We start from the raw sequence: 26,052 nt of genomic DNA on the forward strand, positions 1-26,052 counted from the left end.
GTTGCACTCATTCTGTCACTCTGGATGAGAAGGTATGTTAAATGCCTAAAATGTACAGTAAAATGAATTATTCTGAATATCAGGATAAGAATGTGCTTAATGTTTTTCCAAGTGAATGTAGTTTTGGTAATGAGTCATTCCTTGAGTGACCTAGAAGAATGTAGAACAGCCACATTATCGGCCCTCCTGACTCAAATCATGTCAACCTGCTGAGTGAAGGCACATCAGTTCATATGGTACAAACCTGCCAGACTGGACAGTTTTTAAGTAAATATTCAGGGACCAATGAAAAACAAGTCCAGTGGTGAAGCGCTAAAAGGAGCTGATCTGAAACCGCTGTAAAAAGGGGTTTCTTAAAAGGCAATACGTTTTGATGGCATCTTCATTAAACATTAATAATCTCTCACAGATAAAAAAACAAGATATGGTTATTTATGAGTATTTGTGCCCTTTGTTCTCTGTAAAGCGCTTTATAATGAGTTTTAGAAGCACTTTATAAATCATTGACTCGATAAAAAAAAAAAAGAAAAGTAAAATCCAATAAAAGAGCCCTTTGGTGGAATGAAGAAATCTGAGCAAAAGGCAGGGTTATAAAATTCTCAACTTTAATCAGTTCAAAAAGTTCACAACAAATGTAACACTTCGAGAAGGGAAATTTGCCATTAGAGATTGGGTACTTATTTGGATTTATACATTCTTTGCCTAATTAAACTCGTTGGCAATTAATTTGCTCTCTGGACAAAAGCCTTTTGTTTATTTGGATCGAACTTAAAACAGGTACAAATGAAAAATGCAAAAATACAAAATTAAATGTAAACCCAGTTTTATTTCATTTTGCTCTAAAGGTAGTGTCTTGAAGCACTACAGCATGGTAAACAATGTAAATTAGTACAATTCAAAATCTCGAAAGCCGTCTGAGTTAAACAGGAGTTGTTATAAAGATGCAACCAACCAAGAACCCATAAATATCTCCACCGCTTCCTTAAAACATCCCATTAATGAAGGCTCACAAATGAGCAACAATCCTCTTAGAGGAAAACAAAACGCTGATGTCGACTAGGCGACAGCACACACGCGCACACACCCACAACAAAAAGAAACAATAGAATAAAAGGAAAAAAATAACCAATTATGTTCCCATGGTATTAAAGATGCTATACAATTGGGATGATATGCACATAATCTGTTTTGCTTTCCCCTAAAAAAAACCTCCTGCCTGGCAGTGGCCAAACACTTTTTTTTTTTAAGTTAAGCATAACTCATGAGCAACGGATGCTGATCCTGATGCGTGGAGCAGCATCTCTCAGACCTTCATTCATTTATCTGTGAGATTCACATTCTCCCACAATACAGTGGGGCACCAAACAAGTGGTGCGTGCGCCTCTAGAACACCTCTCCCCTTCCTGTCTGTCACACCACAGGTCTAGAAGCCTCTATTCTGATGACTCGACACATATGCCGTTTTTCACAAAAACTCTGCTCAGACTGTATATATAATATATATAAACAAATATATGGGAGATAGGGAATAAAGGGGGGAAAAAAAACATAACAAGGGAGGAGAGGGGGTTGGGGGGGGGGTGAAATGGTTAACTTCTCCTAATTGTTACAACCTCACCATGCAGCTCTTGGGATGGGCCATAGACCGAACAAAACGTAAGCTTAGATTAACAGTTCTGGAAAGATATTACACAAAAAGTCTCCATAGAAAACGCATATTATGTAAAAAGGGCCACAGGGTGACGCGGTAATCATTTACATATTATTGGCATTGTTTTGGTCAACAAACATCCAATGGGACGGCCCACTCTGCCGCCGCAGAGGGGGGGAGGGGCCTCCCACCGCACTCAAGCGCCTCTCTCTTGGGTTTTGTTGTGTTTGCTGTGGTTAGGGTTTATTTTTGTGTTTGTTTGTAGGACTGTACAGTTTGGTTGAGCTGGTGCTCAGTCACACATCTCCTCGGGGATCTCGTGGGGGTTGAGGATACCCGGCACCGACATCTGGATCTTGTGTTTCTCCTCCTGGGCTTGGCGAAGCGACGCCTCCCTCTCCTCCAGGAACAGGTCTGTGGTGTCCTCGCCCGCAAACTCCTGGAGGCGGCGGGAGATAGAAGGAAACAGCGGCGTTAGCTGGGAGGTTCGCACGCAGCAACACGGACACACTAGCTCACTGAACGCTTTGCCTGCGCCGACTGAGCACATCACAACACGCTCTGTCACTCGCAGACACGCAGTTTTATTCCAACAATGAGCTGGCACGCTGGCCACAAACCTTCCATGTACTTAAAGGGACAGGCTGGCCATGTAGGAAAATGTTATTTATGGAAACAACAGCTAACCAGCCAACTATGTAGCTGTTGATAACCTCTCCCTGTTGAAAATAGACAAAGCCAATCTAGCACTGACAATAAACAGCAATGCCAGAGGTATGCAGGTCCATGCATTAGCCACTGGATATTTAAATTAGTTAGGCTTACTAGCACACAAATATACTGGACTATTGGCAAAAAAACAAGTAGTTGAGAAGGAATGTGCAGGATAGGTAAGACACCAACAAGGGTTATAGAACACATAATGACATAATTTAACATTTAATGACAGGTGTAACCATCGCAGAAGTCCTTTTCCTAGTATGTTTAGCATGCCACAGTAAATCACTGTTGCAGTCCTGCTCTACCCCAGGGAGGAACTATTTGTAAAATCCATGTTTTACTCTCTTTTCAGCCATTAGAAGGCATAAGAAATTGTCTAGCAACCAGTTCAGAATCAAGTTGTGTGCTACAATACCGATGCCTATTCTGTTCCACTTTACATTAGAGAAAACATAAACCGTTGCAGTAGTAATGCATCACAGATGCACAATGGGGTCATCTGTGATGGCTGCCACTGTGCACAATCATAACACTACAATTACATAACATTACTTCTTCAAATCCATTACTGTGACACGCATAAGTTGCCAATGGCATTTACATTTCCGACATTTAGCTGATGCTCTAATCCACAGCGATTTACAAATGAATGCAACAGCAGCTCAATGAAAATTACTTCCTTACATTCACATACAGTAGTAACAGAATAGTGAACTGGCTATTGTCCTTGTTGGAAAAATCCTCACCTTGATCTGGACTAGGAAGTCCCTAAGGTGCTCCTTGAAGGCAGGAATGTCCTGGTTTAAGCTGAACAGCCCGGTCACAAACACCTTCACCTGGGCACTGAAGCAAACAAAGACACACAAGCTTCCTTGATGAGAACGAACAAAAAACAAATGACCAACTAATGTATATTGTGTACCGTGAGAGGGTGTGTGTGTGTGTGTGTGTGTGTGTGTGTGTGTGTGTGTGTGTGTGTGTGTTCATCCGCATCTATACTTACTCCTGTAGGTGAGGGAAGGCTGTCTTGAGCAGGTTGGCCACATACTCCTGGATGAAGACCTGGTTGTTGGCGGGGCTGGCTGGGTTTAGGCCCGTGGTGATCTTCCCCTCCTCCACCAGGTTGAACATGTAGGCCAAGATGGAGGCGTGCATCGTCAGGCCTGCAGGACACACATCAGGACAAGATGTACTATGGTTGTGTCGTTTTTAGCTGAATGTTGTGCTGGCAATATAAATTAGAATACATATGAATGCTGTTTTTTCTAGAAAACTTTTTCAGTGTAAAAAAAATGTGCAATGGGGAATGAGAAGCTTATGGTTATGATTGCTCAGTTTGAATAAAATGAAAGACTTTGTCCTACATGCAACTTAATTTTTAGGCCAGAGATTCTGCATAGTATAAAAAAAAACTTTCAGCAGCCTCTATCAATTTGGAAATAGCAGTGCTCGATATTGCAGTGGCGTTGCTTTTATACTTTTCCATGCAGCCCCAGTCTCCACAGGAAGCCTGGCTGCTTGCTGTGAATAGGGGACACAGGCATCAATCCAGCACTTCTTGTTCCTCTGTTGTGATCATGTGAGCATCTTCCCTCTAAGCTGTTTATGCCTCTGTGTGGCTTTTCACAGGCAGATTGTGACCGAGGACGCGCTTACGTGTGTGTGTGTGTGTGTGTGTGTGTGTGTGTGTGTGTGTGTATGTGCGTGTAGCATTCCAGTATCACATCCCTACAACACCAATATATTACCTTGGTCATTTTTCAATCTTAGGTAAATTCTAGAGTACTTAAGTGGAGTCAAATGTTTTCGTGTCAAAACGTTTTCATGTCATGGACCCCCATTTGGGAGGATTTGTGTTATTGATTTAGTATTGAATTGTACAACTACAGTCTACACTGTACATGGGGAGATCATATTGATGAGAGTGAAACCTGGGAACACAACAGACATTCTCACACATTCATAATATCTAGCGAATTAAATGTTAGTGAAATTAAGCTATTCCTCATTTTGCAGAGGATCCCCTGGAACACACTCGAGGACCCCCTGGGGGTCCGCGCACCCCTTTTTGAGGAACACTTGTGTGAGCTCACCGGCAGTGTGCGACGTGTCTGTGACCACGGAGAAAATGTGTTGCAGGATGTCGCAGAAATACGTCTGGTAGAAACTCTGAGCTGCCGCCTCCTCCTGGGCCACGTTCTGCAGCAGCGTGTACAGGATCTGCAGGCCTGGGTGAGCAGAAATGCATACAGATTTATTCAGATTCCTGTACTTATTTCATTTCAAAATTCCACAGTGTACAAACTTTTTGTGCAATTTCCAAACTTGTCAAGGTGTGGAAATGACCTAAATCATTTTCCTATACATTTTCCAGACATCCATAACCCTTTCTTACATATCACAAAGATACTAGCGAGAATATTCTAGTTCTACATCCATAATCACTGTTGAATTAACTTCCCAAATACCACAACAGAGGAAATTAAACACATTGATGGTGCCACCAACACACAGCACATACTGAGTTAACTGAAGAGCTAACTGGAGGTGAGTTTAGGTAAGTGGGTAAGGTGTGTGTTTGTGCATATGTGTGTGTCCGTGTGTGTGTGTTCAATCCTCAGTCTCCGTGCTCTGTCAGCTGAACAGATTCTACATAGCGAAAACTGCATTCTGCAACTGCACTCCCGACCAGAAGACTCATGAATTTAGTTAGAGTGAGTAGTTGGTACATTCCACAGTGAAGTCACTCTGCTCTAATGTGTACCATACATAATGACATTATATTATTATATTAGTTAGAATATTCAAACTGATTTATTTCACTTGTCTGGTCAAGCCCAGCCCATAGATGGACAAGTTTTCTTGTGTGTGTGTATGTCCGTGTATGTGAGTCCCAGTCAGCCTTACCGGTGTCGGCCACGTTCCTCATGGTGTGTTTGAAGGCCCAGATGATGGAGTCCAGCACCAGTTTGAACTGGGCAGGGGGGATAGCCAGGAATGCAGGGAAGCAGTGGGAGTTGACAGCTTGGAGCAGGTAGAAGAAGTGGGTCCTGTGCTCCGGATACTCCTCAAAGTTCTAGTAGAAAAATACAATCGGCAATTTATTTATTTATTATATTATTCAGGAGTTGGTCATGTAGATCCAAAGTTAACAGTTTAAAACTCAAAATACAGGTCTGGTTTATTTCAAGGTTTCTCCAAACATTACAAATGTAAACAAACCTTTTATTTACAGTCTTAAATGTAAAATGTTAAAGTGTAAAAGGCTTGTTTAGCTGTCACATCTTGGCTCCCCTTATGTCAAACACACACAATAAATTCCCAAATGAAGAACTGTCTTCAATCCAATAAATCACCATATAAACAAAGCCAGTGGGTGGGTGGGGGGCAGGGACGACGACTACGGAAAAAAGGCATGTAGGCATGATCCTCAATCAGAAGCAAGCATATTTTTTGTCTAAAGCTATTCCTTATGCGTGTAAGGAGTGTTAAGTTTGTTTTATATTCAATGAAACAAATGTGTGTGATGCAATTCTTTAATGAGGAAGTTTTTAGTTTCCATTTCAGTCAGAGAGGAACTCAGTCTGATATCACAAAGCAGAGCTCAGTGCATATTTCATACAACAGTGCATAATAGTAAACTTCAATGTGCTTAGGATGGACTGACTTTGGCGGCCGATCGATGGGTGCACTCCTAACAGATATCCCTCCGCGCAGCCCTACCTTGTTGATCATGTTGAGGGTGCACTCGAAGACGGCGTCGAAGATCTGCGGGATCTCGCTGGTGATGTGTCCGCCCAGCTTGTTGACGATGGTGGCCATGGTGCTGAGCACCTCGGGCTCGCGGGCGGCGGGGACGTTGCGCTGGTAGTCGATGAGGACGGCGTCCAGCAGCGGCGGAACAAAGTTCTCCCCGACCTGGAAAAAAAAGGGCCGACAGGGGGGGGGATTAGCGGGAATTAACACGCTAATGACAGAGGAAGGAAAACGTAAGCATCTAAATCTTTAAACAACAGGTGCTGGACGGAATCCAAGATATGAGGAAATACTGGAGCCTGTTCTCTGCTCCCATAGTATATACATTTATTGACAGCTTAGAAGCAATGATTCCAACCCACTGTGCCAGTATTTTCTCACCGGATGACAGAAAAACGAGCTTTGAAGGACACTTGTCTAAACTGACTGTTTAAAAGTGAAATATTCATTTGCCAGTTTTGAAGCACAGCTGTTAATAAATTTACACACTTTGAGAGCGGAATACAATGTGCAAGGTCTATTTTTTTTTTCTCAACACACCAACTGGGGGATTTTAAGGACAGGCTCATGAGATGGGTAACAGTCAACACAGACAGTGGGTCTCCAATACTTTCCACACGGATGCACATGTACGTTTATACACACTTTGAAAAAAAAAAAAAAAGCCTAGTAACTGAACGGCACAATCCTCATTATTTTCTGCAGTTCAATAGCCAATTAAAGCCGGACCTTTTAGTTTCAGGGAAATAAAAGTTTCAAAATAATTGTGTGTTATTTTGTGAATAAAGGTTATTTCAACACAGTCATTATAAATCCAACAAAACTGTATTTGAGGCAAATGAAGCTAGAGGTTTGCGTCTTTGCACAGTAAATATGGCGGGAAGGTAGGAACCACCACAGCAGAATCATTACCTGCAACATCACACAGAATCAGAATAAAACTTTACTTTATTCTTGGTAGGTTATTGAGTATTAAATTGTATTCGGACTTTTCAGAGGTTCAGCTTTCTTCTCAGATTTCCTTAGTGTAGCGGAAATTTTTGCATACATGTCTTCAAATCACCGGTCCCAGGCTGCACAGCTCACACTCTGAATTTCAATCGTTACGCCAATAAAAACACACAGCTGAGCCAGGAAGTGGCCTAGTCAGCCACACTGAAATGAAAGCTTTGTGTTTGATCTAAAAATACCAACTGGATTAGTTGCATTTCTTTTTTACTGTCAATTGTTTCATTGATGGCCACAGAGCACAGTATCTCCAGAGGACAGATAAGGGTAAAATATATCACTGCTGTAGCCTGAAGACACAACTTAAATTTAACTTAAATGTAATTACGTTAAATACATTTAACTAAATTTTTTGATGCGAATCAAAAGTCTGAAAGTCCCTTTGTGTGCTGAGAAATGTTGACCCATAAACACCCATAAATCCATTCCAAAAACCATTGGATTATACAATTTCACGGTTATCACTCTGAAAACAAGGATATTGTTCCTCAATTCTTTAAACACGCTGCCACATGTCTGAGCGTTTCGGAGCCGCTTCTCACCATCTGTGGATCGTTTGATCGGCTAACCCAGCCTGAGATCAGTTTCAGCGTCTCTCGTTTCACCGTCCTCATACTCCGGATCAGGGGCTGTTTCGTCACCATCTCACCTGCGGCGCAAAGAGGAGACGCATAAGGACACATGAACGAGATCGATACACACTTTTGTCTGACAGCGTACTCTGACGATCATATTGTCTCATCAGTCGAGTGCACAAACACACACACAAAATGTAATGGAGATGCTAGGGAAATCGCTATCAGCTCCAAAAATCCAGATCGGTGCATCCCTACCATACACACACACACACACACACACACACACACACACACACACCCCTTACCGTTTGTCTGGATGGCGGCGGAGATATTCTCGCTGAGGCACTTGTAGACGTTGAGCATGTCCAGGTAAATCCGGCCCAGCTGGATGACGAAGGGGTGTCCCACGGCCTTGCAGGCCCTGACGTTGGTCTTCAGGATGCTGCCCAGCTGCTTCACGGTCTCTGGGTCCTTTAAAATGTCCACGTTCTGAAGACCAAGAGGTGAGGAGGGACAGTTAGAGATCAACACTGGTGCGTTGCTGGCCTCCCCTTCTCCCCCCCAGGTTCATTATGAAGTGTGTAATATATGGTGGAGAGGTAAGAACAAGATCCTTACAGTAGTCTAAACTGACTTCAAAAACCTGCTTAATACTGTTTCTGTGTTCTGATGTTTCGTCATCCTTTGAATCCTGGCCTCATTACAGAAAAAGACTGACATTGATATACTATCTTATATAATATGTATGTGAGCTGCCTCTTACCTTGGTGGCCTGCTGGATGATGCTGTCCCACACCTGATTGGGCAGTAGCATATATTTCTCTATCAGATGCTCCTGAACTGCCTGGTCTGTCTGGGCCCCAATCATATAGCCTACCGCCTCGTAGAAGGTGTGTACCTGGACAAACAACAAGAAAAGTCTTGGATTAGGCAACAGCATATGAGAGAATGTATTATACAATTAGAGCAATTCTGGCATTCTACTCAAAGTTGTGATAAATCTCCAGTGAGGCAAATGCCCATGAGGGTGCATCTCTGTGCTGACCTGCTGAGGCTGAAGGTCACAGATGATGGTGTTGATGTTGTTGAGGATCTCGTCGATGAAGGGCATCACCTCGCCCACCTGCACCTGGACAAAATGGCGCCGGCACTTCTGGGCGATCTTGATGAAGGTGTCGCACGCCATGTCCTGCACGCCATCATGGGTCTCTGGTGAAGGGGAGACATGGGGAGACAATGGTTTTTTGCATCATACGAACAATACATGCTTAATTATTTGTTTTGTTTAAATCTGTGACTGTGATACGATTTGTGCATGCAGAAACAGCTTTTCATACATCATTTCTTTATCAGCACCTTAAAAATTATTCTTCATTTGGGGCACAAAAAATGATATGCTGATGCTTAGGTTCTGCTAAGATAAAGTACAATGAAAGTTCAACTTGAATTGTATGTCAGGGACCTTTCTCTCTGTGAGGAGAATAAATTGTACCCTCGGTGTCTGCAAATTCCATCAAGACTTTTTGGTTTTAGACCTCATTAATTCCAGTTAGTGAAAATGAAATGAAAACAATAATACACCTATCAGAATACAGGTCTGTATTCTCACCAGGACAAGAGCACACCACGAAACTGCAACATTGTCATCTAAAACTCAATTTAGTTGGATTTCTAAATTCAAATGGAAGTATCAAAGCTTTTTCACGCCCCCGTCTCTCACCGTGCATGAACTCAAACAGCTTGTTGACCACAGTCTTGAGGAACTTCCAGTGGGCTCGGAGGAAGCGTGGATACTGGCCGACGATGTACATGATGTTGGAGGCTATGATGGCCTTGTTATCCTTCCCCCTCTTCTGCTCGCACAGACCCAGCAGATCCTGAAACAAACAGTCAGTCAGAAGAATGTCCCAACACACCACAGTGTAAAAGTTGATAAAAACCTATGTATTACATCGGTCTTCCTTAGGCAGTGGTGTCAATCAACAGACACAGGCATGTATGCATAAAATATTGATGAACAGAGGTGCTGATCTGTGACCAGTTTGCCCATTAAGAGGAAAGATTCATGATAGAAATTGGCACTAGCCTCCTCTTGAAATTTGTAACAATACTAGTGGAAGTCAATGGGTTATGAAACCATAATACTTAAACACTTGCATAGCTGTATCAGCAGTAAGCAGTTGTAATATGTTTTAATTAAAATACCCTATGTCCTCATCTTGCACTCTATGGGAAAGATGATATGTAGTATCATTTTGTAGTTTGTTACATAATTACTTTAATCTGTGTACATTTTAAATGAGCTACTTCTTCTTAAGTAGATGTTTATACCAGTAATTTTACTTCTACTAAAGTAACATTTCAGCAAAGTACAAGAGGATATTTTGGTACTCTTTCCACCCCAGTGCACCAGGATCAATACTGCCACTCTGAGGCTGTCCATACACGGGTCCAGCTCTGGCCTTGTGAGTGCAAAGCTTTACTGTACCTTGATGACCGTGACCAGGAACCTCTTCTCGTCCTCCTCGTGCATGGCCCCGCTGATGGATCCGATGGCCCAGCACAGCGTGTTGAGGTTCTTCCAGGACCACTCGGTGCCGTTCACCTGGTTATGGAGCTTCTCTGTCATGATGCGCTCCGTGTCCGCGTAGTCCAGATGAGTCAGGTACACTGCAGGGCGGCAAAGCAGACCGTTGATTTATATTTATATCTATCCAGACCGTTTACAATGAGTCAGTCCACAATGGCTGAAGAGCTGTTGATTTATTTAAGACAAATTTTAGCAGCATTTGGCGCTCGACTGTTAATTTCTGACCCTGCAATCAGTGCAACAGTAGAATGAGCTTAAATTTCAACATAACAAAAAACCAACGGTAGCAAGTATAAAGTTCAAAGCCATGGCTCCCAGAGAATAAATGGAACAAATATTCATACATCCCTACAATATTTGTATAACGTTCTAGTGCTGGCCAAAAAAAAAAAAAAAGCTTGTGAGTGTGCGGATATGTGAACAGTGAGTGTGTGTGCACCTGCATGTCAATGAACAAGTGAGTGGGTACATGCGTAAATTAGAGGGTACAGGAAATTAGAGAAAGCATGCATGAGAAGACATCATCAGTCAGGCACTGTCACTGTGTGGTTATGACTGGCGCCGCAGAAGGAGAGCAGGACAAAAACAAAGGACGGTGTCGACAGTGGGTGTGGGCTGAAGTTCTCCTATGACCGAGCCGTACCAAGGGTTTCCCTCATGTTCTTGTAGAGGTTGATGGAGTCGGTGTCCTTCATGAACTCTCTGACCACCTCCCCCTGGTCGTTCTCCACTACTAACACCTCCTCTGGCTTGGCCATCCGACTCACCATCAGCAGACGCACCTGCCACAGAGGATAAACGCTTGTCAACACACACACATAGCTAACAACACTCTCACTGGTCTCACACACACACACACACACACACACACACACTAACACACACGTCTGACTGCATCCAACAGCCAAACCCTTTCTAAGAACTGGTCCACAAATACGTGCCCAATGCAAAATGTATACAGCACAGTATTTTGATAGTGCTGACCATATTTATACAGTACATATGCGTTATATGTAAGCATTAGTGTTTGCATGTGTAGGCATAATGTGTATTAAAGTAAAGGGATAATGTACCATGAAGTGTGTGCCTCATGCATTATCTTTTAATAACTGCACACCTTTGCATTATCAAAGATCATTACAAAAGATTAAAAAAACAAAAAAAACAAAAAAAACAACAACTTTTAATTATTCTCTCTTCTAAATTCTCTCTCAAGCACAATACTATTTGTGCTTTGCTGACTGCTGATTTTCAGTAAGATGGTCCCTTTGTAACTAGCAACTTTCTTGGCAACTGTTTGGTAACCACCTGTTGCTTGACTGCTGCCAGCTGATTCTAGCATGTCTGCTAGCTTAAATACTTTGTGGGTGTCTCAAACTGAATTAATGCTGCACCTCTAAACACCAAACAACTTTGCCATCTCTATCTTGTTGTAGGACAAGGATTTTTTCGTTAATAGAAAATTTTGCTACAACAATGCAAGTATTTGATGCAGAGTGCATCAGCCGATGGCTCAGTTGAACACTTGCACCTTGATAGTAAATTAATTTCAAATAGTGACATGACCATGTCAAGGTGTCTGTAAATGTAATCAAGTACCAAAAAAACATGAATGCCTGTCAGAATCGTATCTGCATGACTGGGCTGATTTCTAACAGGAACAAAGACACCACAGCATTTTACATCTAAAACTCAAATTCAGATTTAAAATGCTATATTGAACTGGATTCAATACCTCATAAGGCCTTGAGTTTAGATAATATAATTTAAGACATTTTCAGGACTTGCATACACCATGTCATGCAGTTATCTGAAATTAATCAACACCCCTTCAGTCAATCAGAATTTGGTGTTCACCCAGGCCATGGTCCACACACAGAAAAGAGGATTCTTCGAGGGTTCTTTGGTTCAGATAGTGGTTCTATATAGAACCATGATAACTCAAATAAAATTCCTTATTTGTTAAATCAGGAAAAGAAAAGTTCTCTTAATAAGTTCCTCTAATACTGCTGATTTGGTACACTGCATGCATTCTGAAATGGTTCTTTACAGCACCATAAAGGTCCTATGTAGAACCATTTGGGCATGGTGCAATAGGAAACCTTTCTAAAATGGTTCCTTGTAGCACCATAAAGGGTAATTTATGCTTACGTGCACCTCGCCAAAAATGAAACGCGAGACCGCAAGAAGCGTGATTGGCCCGCTTTGTATTTCCTCCTATACCTGTATCCAGTTGATGTCCGCGGATAGCGAAGACAACATGAAGCAGATCAAAGAGAGACGAGCTGAGGAGGTTTGCATATAGGTTCATTTGTAGGACACCTCATCTCCAAATTATAAAGACGACCAGATGTCACCGAATTTGTGATGATAAAAATCCCAAAACACGAGTTTCAGAGAATGTAAACACTACTACTTCTTCTGTTATTACTTTCATGTTAACAAAGCACGTCACTGCCATCTAGTGTTTCGGTGGTCTACGCGCACCATCACCAACGCAGATCATAAATCCTCACACCGCCGGTGCTAATACAGAAGCAATTTTGTAACAAGTACATAAGCTAATAGTAAACAAGCATAAGAGTGACAGTGTAGCTGCAGCTGAGCTCATGCAAGCTTGAATCTCCCTCAGTGGGATATGATTAGGAATATACAAACACAGAAGTAGTCCCATTAGAAATAAAAGGAAGTTGTTTCTCCAAAAAAGCAAACAGGCAGAGGTTTTAGTGTGCACTTTCTGATGTGCAAGACCTGGGTTTGAACTGGAGGTAGAGAGACCCGATTAAGAACTGAGGGATTGATGAGGGGTGACCTGGCAACTGGAGAGTGGGCACAACTATTGTGTCTGCAAAACATTGGGGTTCAGCACTTTGCTGGCTGTCGGCAACCCTGCACTCTGAGCTCGCTGATGAAATGCATGTGTATGTATATAGCTCAGTGCAGTACCTTGGAGAGGACAGGCAGGTAGAGCTGTCGGCGTGGCGGCACGTCAAAGTGCTGGTTGCCAGAGAGCAGAGGGGAGGTGGAGGTAGAGAAGGGACTCTCTCTGTAGAGCTCGGCTGCCAAGTGGTTCCAGTACTCCAGACAAATTTTGAATATCTCCGTCTCCTCCACCTCCGACACCAGCAGCATGTAGTGGAGGGCCTGGAAGAAGACCAAAGGGAAGAGTGAGACCATGGATGCCGCAAACTACATGGCAATGGCAACAGTACCTTTTGTTGGATAGAGCTCACAGAATCGGAAATAAATGCCTGACTCAACCCGGGCACCCACTGAGATGATGGATGAGATTTAGGGCCGTATTCATAAAACTCAGCAGCAGGGTTAAAGACACGGTAATGGGTAAGACTGTGGCGGTAGGCATTTTCCCTATTCATAAACGGGGATTACCGCCTCAGTTTTACTGCTTATTTTGGCACCACCGCTTCTCATCATTTGCATGTCCTGTAAGTGATTCATAAAAGCATGCCGCTGCACAAAAAATACCACTTCTTACCAATATTAGTTCCAACAAATGATTATCTACGATAAAAAGTTTCACTAGTAAACAAAATATCTCTCCAAGTTATGTTTTGTCAGTGTTTCAGTGCTGTCCTTGGAAACAGGTGTTAGTGGAAAAACTGAGACACCGCCACAGATTTTGTCTAGATGCTTGATCCAACTCAGCCACACAGCTAAATAAAAGATTAACTGAAGATTTAATTGAATTTAGAAGTTATTCACCCTTGGTGCCAATGGTCTAGGTTGCCCCCCTCCCTTATATTATTCCTAATGTGTCTGCACACAGTCAGTGGAGTTGGAGATATCAGGGCTTGTTTTCCTACCTTCAGAAGAAGCCATCTGTGGTCATTCATTTGTGTAACTTGAAAATTGCCCGAGCTAGATAAGTCATCTCAGCAATCATGAAGCCTTAATTTGGTTTTGTCAAAGTTTCATGTGGTTTCAAAAACTTCATTGTCACATTCATGCCCTTTTATGTAGAGCGTGTTTGTTTGCCAGGACAGCAGTTAACTTCAACCTAGGTTTGACACTGTAAAGTTTGTATTTTAAAAAACAATAAATGGGATATAACGCTAAATGACTCCTTTAAGATCTCAATTAGTTGATACCACTGGGATAATGTAGTGATCCTGGGACCACACATTGACTCACCTCCATTAATGTCTCTCTGAGGTTGAGCCGCTTCTCGATGAGCTGGCCGTGCTCCTTGAGGAAAGTGCAGAGGAACAGACTGAGGTTCTGGATGAAGTTCTGCTCGTCGTCCTTCCCGTTGGCGTAGGCCAGCCGGATGTTGGTGTTCAGAGGCAGCATCTAGACGGACATGGATCAGGTTGATCAGGTTGTGCACATGACAGAGGGAAATGTCCGCGTTGCCTGTTGTTGAGACTACTGTTTATGCCCACCTGTTTTAGCTGACACATGGTCAGGGTGAAGAGGGTGACAAACTGTTCCTCGTACTGACTGACGCTCACGCCAGCAATTTCTGTCAGGCACTTCAGTGTCACGTTGCGGAACATGGGCACGTTCAAGAACTGGTAAAACAACAGAAATAGAATCTGGGTTAAAAACGGTTTTATTGAACAATTTCTGTCCGTCTTTGTTGCGGTATTTTTAAGCTTTCTCGGGATGCCTTTCTTCAGCATTACTAACAAAGCAATGTGGGAGGTTTTGTTTTGCAAACACCATTCTGACTCAGACAAGAGTCCTACAATTCAAGCAAACTTGTCGCATCAGACTTTGTGCATCTATGTATACACACCTTATACACCAACGTGCTGATGAGTTTGGTTTCAAAGATGTAGCCCAGAGGAATCCAGTTGAGAAAACGTAGGAGGGTCTCCAGAGTGGCGTGGACCAGGGGGGCATTCTGGGAATTCTCCTAAGGTGCAACCAACGACAAGACAAACAGCTGATGGCCACATACAGGTAGATAAAAGACTATAAAAGATTGTACAATAATGCTAACAGGGAAGAGGTGAGGATTCACGTACCATAACAAACTGGCAAAGCTGGAATATCTGGGAGAATTCATTGCACATGCTGAAAGAAACAAAGAAACATATTATGGAGAGTTGACATATGCCTCTAACACACATTTTGATACTAGAAATTTTAAAGAGATCTTCCTGCTTTTGAGAGAGGAGAATATCTCTTTCCAGAGATGTCACTGTGTCCTGCACTGTGTGCAAGATCCTGTTCTCCTTGTGTGTCAGTTAAGTCAAACTCTTTAAGGAATAGTTCACTCCAAAAGGAAAATTCAGCTCAATTTCAATCATTGAAGTTAACAGAGCCATATTTTTACAACTCTAAAAAAACAATTAGTAAAATTAAATAAAAATGACAAAAAAGGGGGAAAAACGCCCATCACATTTCTCCAAACAGCCGGTGCAGCATAATCCAAATCCACTGTGGCTTCAAAAGTCCAATATTTACCTCATTTTCCTCACTGACAATACTTGCGCCATACAGAACTCTCACAGAAGACTCTGCTTGCTACTGTAGGGTGCGCATGCGACCAGGCACGTAACTGTTGGTGCGCTCTATAGCAAAGCAATGTCTTTGAGGGAAATGTACGAGATAATGAGGTAAATGTCAGACTTTAAAGCGCACAGTGCAATCATTTGGCTACAAAACACTTATGCTGCACATGGAACTACCGGGGGCTAACTCGCTCTGTGTTTGGTGGTCATATGAAGTTCACTGGAGTTTCGACTGACATGGGAGTGAGTAGATACTGACCAGATTTTCATTTTGGGGAGAACTATTCCTTTGAGATGTCTCTGCAGCAATGTCACCTAAACAAATTCCTGGGCATTTACTATACTTAACAATTAAAGTGACTCTGGTTCCAGAGGTTCAGTAGGGTGCAGCAAGCTGACCTGTCTTTGAGGTGCTTGGCCTTGACCTGGGTCATTTGGCCACTGGAGAAGTCGAAGACCTCTTCACTGAGCAGCTTGAGGATGATCATGTTGTTCTGACAAAGGCTCTCGCTGGTGCGACTTGCCCCCACAATGTCACTGATGAAGGTAGGCCAGTGCTTCGGCCACTCCTGCTTCAGGATCTACAGACAGAGGGGCACACACATCGGTGTCACACGGCTCTACAGTGATATTTTTCACAGAGGAAGACGTGCTCCAAAAGTGACAAATTTAGGGGAACAAAAAAGAAGTTGAGCATGATATGTGACTCCAACTGAAAATGACAATTCCTTCTTTCAATCTCAAGTCGTGCATGTGCCCCTTTTTCTGCTTTATGGGAAGTCTGACTGTGGACATACAGCAGTAAAATAGTAACAATGTAGAACTGTGTTAACCAAGCCATGTGACGCAAGGGAACACACATGCATAGAAGCACTCACAAATGCAACATACATGTGCATGTACACAAACATTTCACAAGCACACGGACTACTGAAGAGCAGTGTGGAATCTGGAGATCCACAGTGGCTGATCCCTGAAGGCCAAAACAATGTTAGCTCAGCTGACGCAGGCAATGACTCATTCTCATTGGCATTAATGCAAAGTCACTCATGTAGCCAGTGAGCCGGTCTCTCTCCCTCTCTCTCTCTCTCTCTCAAATATACACGCACACACAACTGGTAGGTAGGGTCAATTCACTTTCAATTCAGTAACAAAATTCAAAATCTGGAAATCACGTGTCATAATAAGGCTCTTCTATCCGCTCTGTCGAGAGATTGAGAATAAAGTCTCCAACTGCATGGCTTAACCTGGTTAGGGAAGTCGAGGCTGCCATCGCTCGGGCCTGTGCCAATTATAGCCGGGATCTCAAGTCCCTTACTCTGATACACAACTCAGTGACTGACAATATTCTCCCAAGGTGGCCAGAGATTATTTTGTTGATCAAGTAGAGGACGGCTGACACCTAATTTCTACAGCCAAACATCAGCAGGATTCAGCATTTTCCTGGGGCAATGGTACTATTATGACTGCCACTGAAATATTTGTATACAGTATGGTGTACTATACCTCTATTGTGGGCCATCACTTGCTGTCTATGTTGCTGATTAACAAAACTGCAAAATCAATAATGACTACAAATATTGTATCTTTTAACAGTGTTTCAATAAGCAATTACACTGCCTCTCCTTCAGCTCTCCCACTTCAGGATAATCTTCCTTCTCATTATGAAGCCATCATGTTGTATTATGTTTAATCACCATGTTAAGATGTTGGAGACTCAGGAGTGCAGTTTTCTTAATGACCTGTTATACCAACTAAGACAGTTTCAATTTTGCTCTGTCTACTCTGTATGGATAAGTGCCCTCGTACTTTTCACCAGGACTTGTCAGCACTTCTCCATGGTCAGTAGTTTTCCGCTGCCCTTGAGTAAATCTGAGTTGCCTGTCTAAACTGGCTAGAACTGGTAGAGTTAGGACAGAATTCCCAACTCTGTTGTATTTACGACACTTTAACTCAGACATTTTGTTGAGACTGTACCATCGCTGTGCTGAGACTGGATCTTTTATTGCAGTCAGCAAGGAGAGACTGCATCAATCTCCTTGCAGACTGCAATAAAAAGCTTTGCTTTGTAGCCTAATCCTACTGAAGGTGTGAACCATTTCTGTGGACTGTCAAGACTGTGACTCCAACAATTTGCCATAATAAGGTTCTTACATCCAATCTAACAAGAGATTGTAAATAAGGGCTCTAACATCATAATGTGAATCACAGTTTAAATTGGCATTTTGAACAGAGTGACTTGACCTCAACCCGGACTGACACACCCACAAAAACAATAAGACTACCCATGTTCAACCTGTAATGTAAGCATGCCTATGCAACTTATGTTGAAGAGTTCTATTTCTAAACCCTAATGTAATGCATCTCTTTTGGGCAAAAAATCAATACCTCAAGCTGATCATTCAATATCTCAAAAACAGAGGATTCCATCAATACAAAAGGGTTTCCATTTTGCATAATTCTGTTACTTACGTACACAACTTAAGTACAATAGTTTGATATCACATATTACAGCAATTAAAACAATCCTTCTCTAAGAGTTGCTGTCACTTTTCTGAACAGTGGATTTAGGAGATAGTTCATTTTGTAACAAGATTCTTCCATTCGTCAATAGTATTGAAGGCTTACCTGAACAAGGATCATGTTCAGCTTCCCAATGTACACCTTTTCTTTCTAAAAGTAAAAATAAACAAGGGAGAAATGAATCTGTTATACTGTCAAACAAACTCACAATTTCCTTGCACCTGTCAAAGCTTCATCACAAATACCATTAGTCATTTCATCACATCAAACCTCATGACCTTCATTCTGATCAAAGCTTTAACCAATAACATTCAACCACATAGCCAATGCCTTCAAAACAGCAACCTATTTAGCAATCTCTTGTCGGCTAGCAAGGTATAGCAGCATCTTTTATCATTTTAAATTTCATTCAGAACATGGCAAAACATGTTCAAAATATATCAATATGAGAAAAATAGCAAAATCCAGCAATTACATCAAACAATTAGACAATACTTTAACATCCTATCCATTGACTACATCAAATTCCCCAATACAATTTATCCTCACATTATACCATACACCAAAAAAAGTTCTACGGGAGCACTGATAAGACTTTTTGTTGAAATCTTCAGTACACATCAATGCAGTATTTTATCCCAGAGAAAGAATTTTTGCCTCAACTTTTACATTTTAGCTACTTTGTAAATGTTTATCTAAATTTGGAATGAAGCTTAACTATTAACCAAATATTTCATCATCATCAATTATTTAGCAATGTGTTAGCACTTGTTGCTGTCATTGGTGCACCACTACAGTAATCCCCAAACATCAATTCAGCTTTGATTTCAGTTCAAAATTTCAACTCACCTCCACATTTGTTGCATCTGATGAAGTCTTGATAATGAGACCAACAACATACTTTTTAATACCTGCAAGCAAACAAAGACAGCAGGAGTGAGGCTGTTAGCCTGCACCAAGGAAAAGCTGCACTCTAAACACATCCTGACATGACGAGTCGCCTGGGGCACGTTACTCACTGACCCTAGCACAGTCTGCTGGCACAGAACTAGCTGAATCTGCCAATCCTATCCCAGTACGCCGGTGCTTTAAAAAAGGTGCACGCCTCCATTTATATATTCCTGCAATTCCAGTTGAAAAACATATGGATGTGGATTGCAACTGCCACTGAATTTCTATGGGGCAGACAATATTGCAAAAAATTCAGTCGAAGTTACATTTCCCCAAATGTTTTCAAGGACAAAGTCAAGCTCCTCAGTGTGAGCAGAGCAAGTTGACTCCTATTTTTTTCTAGGCTGTTGCTGTACTGGACTCTGAGCATACTATGTGGTGGGGTGTAGTGGGCGGAGCCGGAAACAAGGCAATACTCTGACACAAGGGGGGAAAAGACATACTTGCCGGTCGCCCTGCACTGGGTTTGCCACTTGAACAAAAGTCAGGCATCTACGGTCAGAAGTGGGGAAGTCTTAGGTCAATGAAAAAAAATATATTTTGAGCAAAATTTTTTAAAATGGAAAAAAATGGAGGGGGTATATAATCAACTGCTTGGCAAAAGATGACCAGTTTTACTTTAGAATTATTGGTTTATTGCCCAAATTAAAATCTTTAAGACAATGATCAAAAACTTGAGTTAAAACTGTAAACCTATTTTGTCCCCAGTCTTTAAGATTCTCTTCTCGTTAAAAACTGCAGAGAAGGTCTTAAACAGCAGGTGGCAACAAAGGACAATGAATTTAGCTGGAAAATAGGGAAATGTTGAAATGGGACAAATCAGAATTGGCAAAAAGGCAACAAAATAACACTGAGAGGATTAATATCTTAAAACCTTACATTTTTGCCAGTCATAGAAAACTGGGATACATTCTATGCAGTGAGTAACCTCTGTCTACCACTCCCCACATCATATTATCATCTTTAAAAGTTACTTTTTAAACAACTTCGCATGCTGTTCACGATCATGATACATGATAATCCACAATGTTTCCAAGCAGAAACTTGATCTGACATTTTAAAAGCAAGGTAAGTAAACAGAGACAACAACTTAAACCAGTGTTCCTCTACTTCCCCAAAGATGCCGTTCACAAAGCTTTGAAATCAGTGTTGGCGTGTTTTGGTTGTTTCCTCTTAGAAAACTGCTACAGTGCAGAATCCAACCATTCTGCAGCGGCCAGTGGGAGCCAGCCGAGCAGAAAACAAACCAGCATGCTTAGTGGGGGAATACGGCTCAACTTGGCAACCGCACGTCACAACAGTTACAAGGAGGGGCTAACACTGCCACAATTCAAGCATCTTGTGACTGGTATCAAGTGCAAATACGCTATAAAGAAAAGCTTACCTTCACATTGATTCCTGGGGAGAATCTTCCATCTTGTTTTGATAACCGTTTCCAGAATCTGAAGAGCATAGTACTGTAACGTGCAAGGACAGAGGAGCGTTAGGAACAGGCTGTTACGATAACTGAATAACAAGCATTGTGTATTTTTAATACAAACCAAAAACAGTTTGGCTATGAATTGGACCAGCCTGTAATAACTTCTTTCATGTCTAAATTGGACTGGACTGAACCACATCTTTCATGCAGATTTTGTAGTATGCAGAACATTCGCTTTTAGTTCCTTTTTAAAAAAAAATCTCTACAAGCAATAAGCTGGAACACTGCAGAAGTCCTGCTGTTTCTCCCAGCATCACACCAGAAAGCAAAAGACAGCAGAGGAATGAAACAATCAGTTAAGGTGCTTCGGCATCTGATTGGTCCAAGTCTGAGTCTAATGGTCTAGGAGATGTAACAGGGTCTATATTAAATGTTCCTTTACCGAGCCTAGAGAAACCATCTGACTCAATTTTCCTAACACTCAAACGCAGATTATGATTCAATCAAAATCCAACACAGGTAGGGCCTAAATTACATCAAGTCATGGTGTCCCCTTTAACTGGTGTGTCTCATAAGGAACAGCAAGACCAACCACAGGTTAAGCCCTATATTAATTCCTGGGTGCTCTATAGTCAAGCATGAAAACAAAGAAAAGTATTTTTTTTTACAAGTTAGTGTACTTATTGATCTACTGTTACTTCAACTGACTGTGTTTCAGCTGTAGGGATCATCGATTCAAGAATACAATCATTTTGAAAACAATGAATGAGATGCATTAGAGGATGTTATTAAAGCTGGGGGAGGGGAGGGGGGGGGACATAATGTGCTACAGACAATGGATGCTGGGAAGATTAAAGGTGAAATCCCCTAACTGGAACACTGACTGCACACCGATAACAGGTGTCACTTGTAGCGCTGCAAAACACTTCTGAAATGTTTTTGTTTCACCTTTAATTGCCACACTGTGAACAAAAAACACCACAAGAGGTAAAAAAAAAAAAAAGAGAGAAGCTATCGGCAGGAGAATCGCCAAATGCCTTGCAACGTTTCTGTGCTGCCAAAAGCGCATCGTTAAAAGGTCTTGGCTGAGGTTTTGAAGGGAACGGAGAGGAGAGGAGGAATAGGGAGGAAAAAGGAGGGAGGGGGGCAGAGCCATGATCCCTACAGGTGAAATAAGAGTCGGCAATAGGTGGTCTCTCTACAATGGATCCTCCTGACTGCAGCCTGCACCCTCCCTCTGTCCAATGAAACAGATGCAATAGAAACGGATGAACAGAATTCAGTCAAAGGGAATTTAAAAAGGGTAGACCTTGTGGAGGCCTGCCGTCAAAGCCTAGCTGTGTCAAGATGCACAGGATGACACACCCCTTTTCTTCCTATTACAAGCCATAAACATAATGGAACATTATGATTAATATCAAATAGTCACAGCTTGAATTCATGACATTTCTTCACATATTACCATTACTGAAATGATTAAGAAAAAAGCCAAATGTTCTCCAAGTGCTTTAGAATTATGCACTTTTTAAACAAATGAAACACGGTGAATGCAGAATTCAAGAGGTGTTTACCTTTCGTTTCCTCTTTTCCTCTAATGCCCTCATTGCTTTTTTTGGGGGGGAAATTATAAATTTGAAACTACGACAAACACTGTTGATAGATCAACTCAGACATTAGTAATGAATGTCAGTGTTAAGAGCAATCTTACAGGCAAGCAAAAAAGAAAAAGGCAAATGTCACCATCGCTTTGAGGAAGTCTTAGATGCACTGCGCTTTCATTATTTCATACTGAAGTACATACAGTGACACTTTCCATGATGGTACATTATACTAGGACACAGGATGAGGCTCGGTCATCTTAAATAACAGTCAATTTCTTTTCTTTTTTGCTTTGTTAATACAGTTGTGAGAATCCCTGACTGCTATTGAAGACTGAATCACTGGGTTCACTATTCATGGGCAGTTTGCTTCATCAGCTGTATCAGTGCAGGGGAGGGGCATCATGAACATTTAACTGCAGACATTGGGGACAGGACCCTGAATTGAGGACTTCTCAAACAGATGAAAGGAGCAAGAGAATGGAGGCCGATACTGTTATTTTGACTCCATTTTCAAACTCAAACATGGCCCCAAGTTCGATTTAACTGATGGGATTGGTAGGTTTAAGAGAGATGGGTGAGATTGAAGGAACACATTTCCATCCACACCCAACAGGACAGAACAGGACTTAAGCAGGCCTATTTGGAATTTAAATGATATCAACACCACCAGGAGTTAACGGGCAAAGTCCACTGTCCCTCTGGTAGGTTCACATCCAACAGAATTTATTTTATCAAAATGAAAGAGGTCCTGTGTAGCTCAAGGGGTAGAGCATGGCACTAGCACCGCCAGGACTAGGTGTTCGATTTCCACTGGGGCCACGTGCGCTCACACTGTGTACGCACTCACAGTACTGTAAGGTGCTTTCAACATCCACCAAATGGCATTTTTTGCATTAAGTAGGTCTCAGCAAACCATACCATGATCTAGTGTTGTGATTTCTTTTTTTTTTTTTTTTAGAGTTTGTGATAGCATACAGCTCTTCCTCAAAGCACAGAGATGTGTCTTGGTTGTGTTATCTGGACTTGGAGCTAGCTTACTTTGGTGTTCATGTTCTGGGAGAACTCCAGTATGGTGTCCACTCTCGTCCAGGCATCTGGGTGCTCTTTCAAGTGTGTCAGCACCTCTTGTGCCATTCTTTGCTGTAATGCAGAAATGGGTGGCATTCAATTGTAAGGCATACGGCACAAAATACAGACCCCTAAAGGGCCCATGAAGAGAGAGAGAGAAAGAGAAATGCATTTTAGAAAAAAGGATAAAGTCAGTTGTCTGTTTTTGTCTGTGCTGTTATGTCAATCACTAAACAAAAAGGCCAACGGTTCTGTGAATGTGTTACTGCCAAACAGATTTGTTTCACATGTTGAGCAGGAAAAGAAGCATATACATACAACCTGTTTTAGGTCAGGTGATGGATTAAAAGTAGATTTGAAGCATGGAGAGAAAAAAATGCCTGACAAATATCTTGGTTGAAAGTAAGTATAGGCCTACTTTTACATTTACATCACAAGGTACTAATGTTAAATCCTATGACATGTTCAACCCAGATCAAAAAACATACCTTTTATCACAGAGCTTATAAAACATTTTTTGTATCTGCTTCACTAGTTACCTGTGGTCCCACCCCATGATATAGACAGTTCACCACATTATCCAGCAGGTTGATATCCAGTTTCTGGTTGAAGTCCAGCAGCTGCTGTGCTGCATGGTCTGCTAACATTGTCATAATTGCTGGCATAGAGCTCTGCAAGGACAGGGGAGGGAGGGCGGTTGTGAGAGCACAGCACACATTCAACAGGCAAAGTCATGTGAACTGTGTGTTTAGAAACAATTCCAAACAGCTGACCATGTTACAAACATTCCCTACGCCCCACCAATGCTCAGTCATTCTAATTAGTTATGCTCGTGTTGTCACAAGCCCAACACTGTTCAAAAAGCCTAAAAAAGGAAAAGAAAGCTGTGTCAGTTGTTCTGTTATGCTGTGCTATATTGCGCAATTTGGCAGCAAATGGCCGATACAGTGGTCTGCATCAGGAGTTGAACCTGGGACTCCTGCAGCAGAGATAAATTAGCAATTCATTCTCTTGAGATTTGACTGAATTATCTCACCCCTGTGGTTAGGATCAGTATACTGCCACTTCAATAATGTTTAGAAAAATCCAAGCTAAACTTTGATTTTATTGTTGATGGTCAAGCTTTAGACTTGCCATACTGGCCAAAACTCGGCAAAACCTGAATTGCAAAAGTAAGTATATCATCCATGAAGCCAGGGGCAATGACATCTTTCTCCTTGTTTAAACAAGCTTATTTACTATGTACAGTGAAGGTACAGTAGTTTCAAATTTACAATCGGCAGACAGGTTTTAGCACTATCCGTGATCATAATAAAAAGGTTAACCAAGCCACGTGCCGGATATACTAGACGACGTCACGTTGTTTACATCTGCAAATGACGAGAGCTCACTCCTTCAGACTGACCACAAGTGTGCTGGTAACGGTGGTTGTTTAAACTGAAACAATGAATGGCTATCACTGTGTTGACATTACTGCTTACTTAACTAACGTAAACAACATGCATACGTCACTACTTCATATAAACCGCTAACGTAGGCTAGCCTTTAAGCCATTATGTTACCAATAGCTTTTCCCCATTCACATGCTAGCTAAGGTTAGAAACCGTCGCAGAAACCAGTTCACAATGATGGTGATTAGTTAGTTAGTTCGTTGGTTAGAACCATCACCTTGACAACCAGGCAACGCTCCAACCACTCCCACCAAGGAGGCGATGAACGGATGGCGCGCAGACATCAGTTTTAAACATAACACAATATCTCATACTAACACAATATACATCTAACGACATTGTTCAAGCCAGAGTTGTCGCTTTATGTTTCAGTTCTCCATAAAACTGGTCACGTAAAGGATTTCGCCTCTCAATCTTAACTTGTCCGGATGCTACTCCACAGACGCATATTCCGCAAAGAAAGTTACCGTTGGCTAGCGCTAAGTACCTAGCAACACCAACTTGACATCCGCTCACATCACGCACACGAGTGATGTTGCCGTGGTGGGAGAGGCACGGGCTTAATCAAACACCGTTGGATTTCTTATTCATCTGCAATGCCACGATTAGAAGATGCAACCTCGATGAGTTATGCATTAAGTTAGCGTACGGTACAGCACCTTCTCTTAACAGCTAGCTAATCCTTAAAAGTGCAACTAATGTTACCGTTGAGCTAAATGCTATAGCTAGCGAGCTATCGGTAGCTATTCGCTTATGCCACTGATGCCATCCTTTGCATTCTAAATTATATTTGCAGAAGTACTATGAAAGACCACATATTACATAGCCAAACTAAAATACTTTTTAACCCCGTACAAAGGTAAACCCAAGTAATTATAGCATGGTTGGTTTGCACCGCAACCCAGTTACCTACCTAAAGTCCAAGGCTCTGACTGAAAAGAGTGGCGTTTGCCAAAGAAGCTACAAGATTTAGTTAGTAATTCTGTATCACTGTAGATTGGAAAAAGATTTCCTATCTCTGCAACGTTGACTATATCCAATTCCAGCAATGAGTGATGTCTGGCTGATAAGAACCACTGATGTGGATTCCAAAACTACAATCACGGCAAGCTCTGGAATATGTCACTCCGATACATTTTACGAATCAAAATAAACCTTGATTCACAAATTAATTCTTTACTTAAATAATTTTGCAGCGGGGCGGTATGGAGATGGTGTGCCTGCGCCTCCTCTCCTCTCTCAAGCAACTAACTCG

General features: G+C 41.9%; 1 protein-coding gene across 2 annotated transcripts; it reads right to left on the bottom strand.

Annotated features, from left to right (window-relative positions):
* Positions 1 to 602: 602 nt before the first annotated feature.
* xpo1b (exportin 1 (CRM1 homolog, yeast) b) lies at positions 603 to 26,052 on the bottom strand. 2 transcript variants are annotated; one of them, XM_071531425.1, is made up of 25 exons: positions 25,978 to 26,052; positions 23,886 to 24,017; positions 23,317 to 23,418; positions 20,642 to 20,714; positions 19,156 to 19,217; positions 18,412 to 18,456; positions 16,183 to 16,364; positions 15,295 to 15,343; positions 15,063 to 15,182; positions 14,707 to 14,835; positions 14,456 to 14,614; positions 13,250 to 13,447; positions 10,947 to 11,085; positions 10,202 to 10,383; positions 9,434 to 9,590; positions 8,759 to 8,922; positions 8,477 to 8,611; positions 8,019 to 8,202; positions 7,678 to 7,784; positions 6,095 to 6,289; positions 5,279 to 5,447; positions 4,465 to 4,599; positions 3,375 to 3,534; positions 3,118 to 3,214; positions 603 to 2,090 (listed from the first exon to the last, which is right to left on the bottom strand). In XM_071531425.1, exons 2-25 carry the CDS (start codon positions 24,009 to 24,011, stop codon positions 1,944 to 1,946), a joined length of 3,216 nt encoding a protein of 1,071 aa, XP_071387526.1. In that variant the 5' UTR covers positions 24,012 to 24,017; positions 25,978 to 26,052; the 3' UTR covers positions 603 to 1,943. The 2 variants fall into 2 exon arrangements, with proteins under 2 accessions (XP_071387526.1, XP_071387525.1); XM_071531424.1 differs by having other exon boundaries at positions 25,711 to 26,028.

Source organism: Centroberyx affinis, unplaced genomic scaffold (genome assembly GCF_046629955.1).
Source record: "Centroberyx affinis isolate AG114_WGS23_722 - 3 ecotype Tasmania unplaced genomic scaffold, CSIRO-AGI_Caff_v1 ptg002079l_1, whole genome shotgun sequence".
NCBI classification, from domain to species: domain Eukaryota; kingdom Metazoa; phylum Chordata; class Actinopteri; order Beryciformes; family Berycidae; genus Centroberyx; species Centroberyx affinis.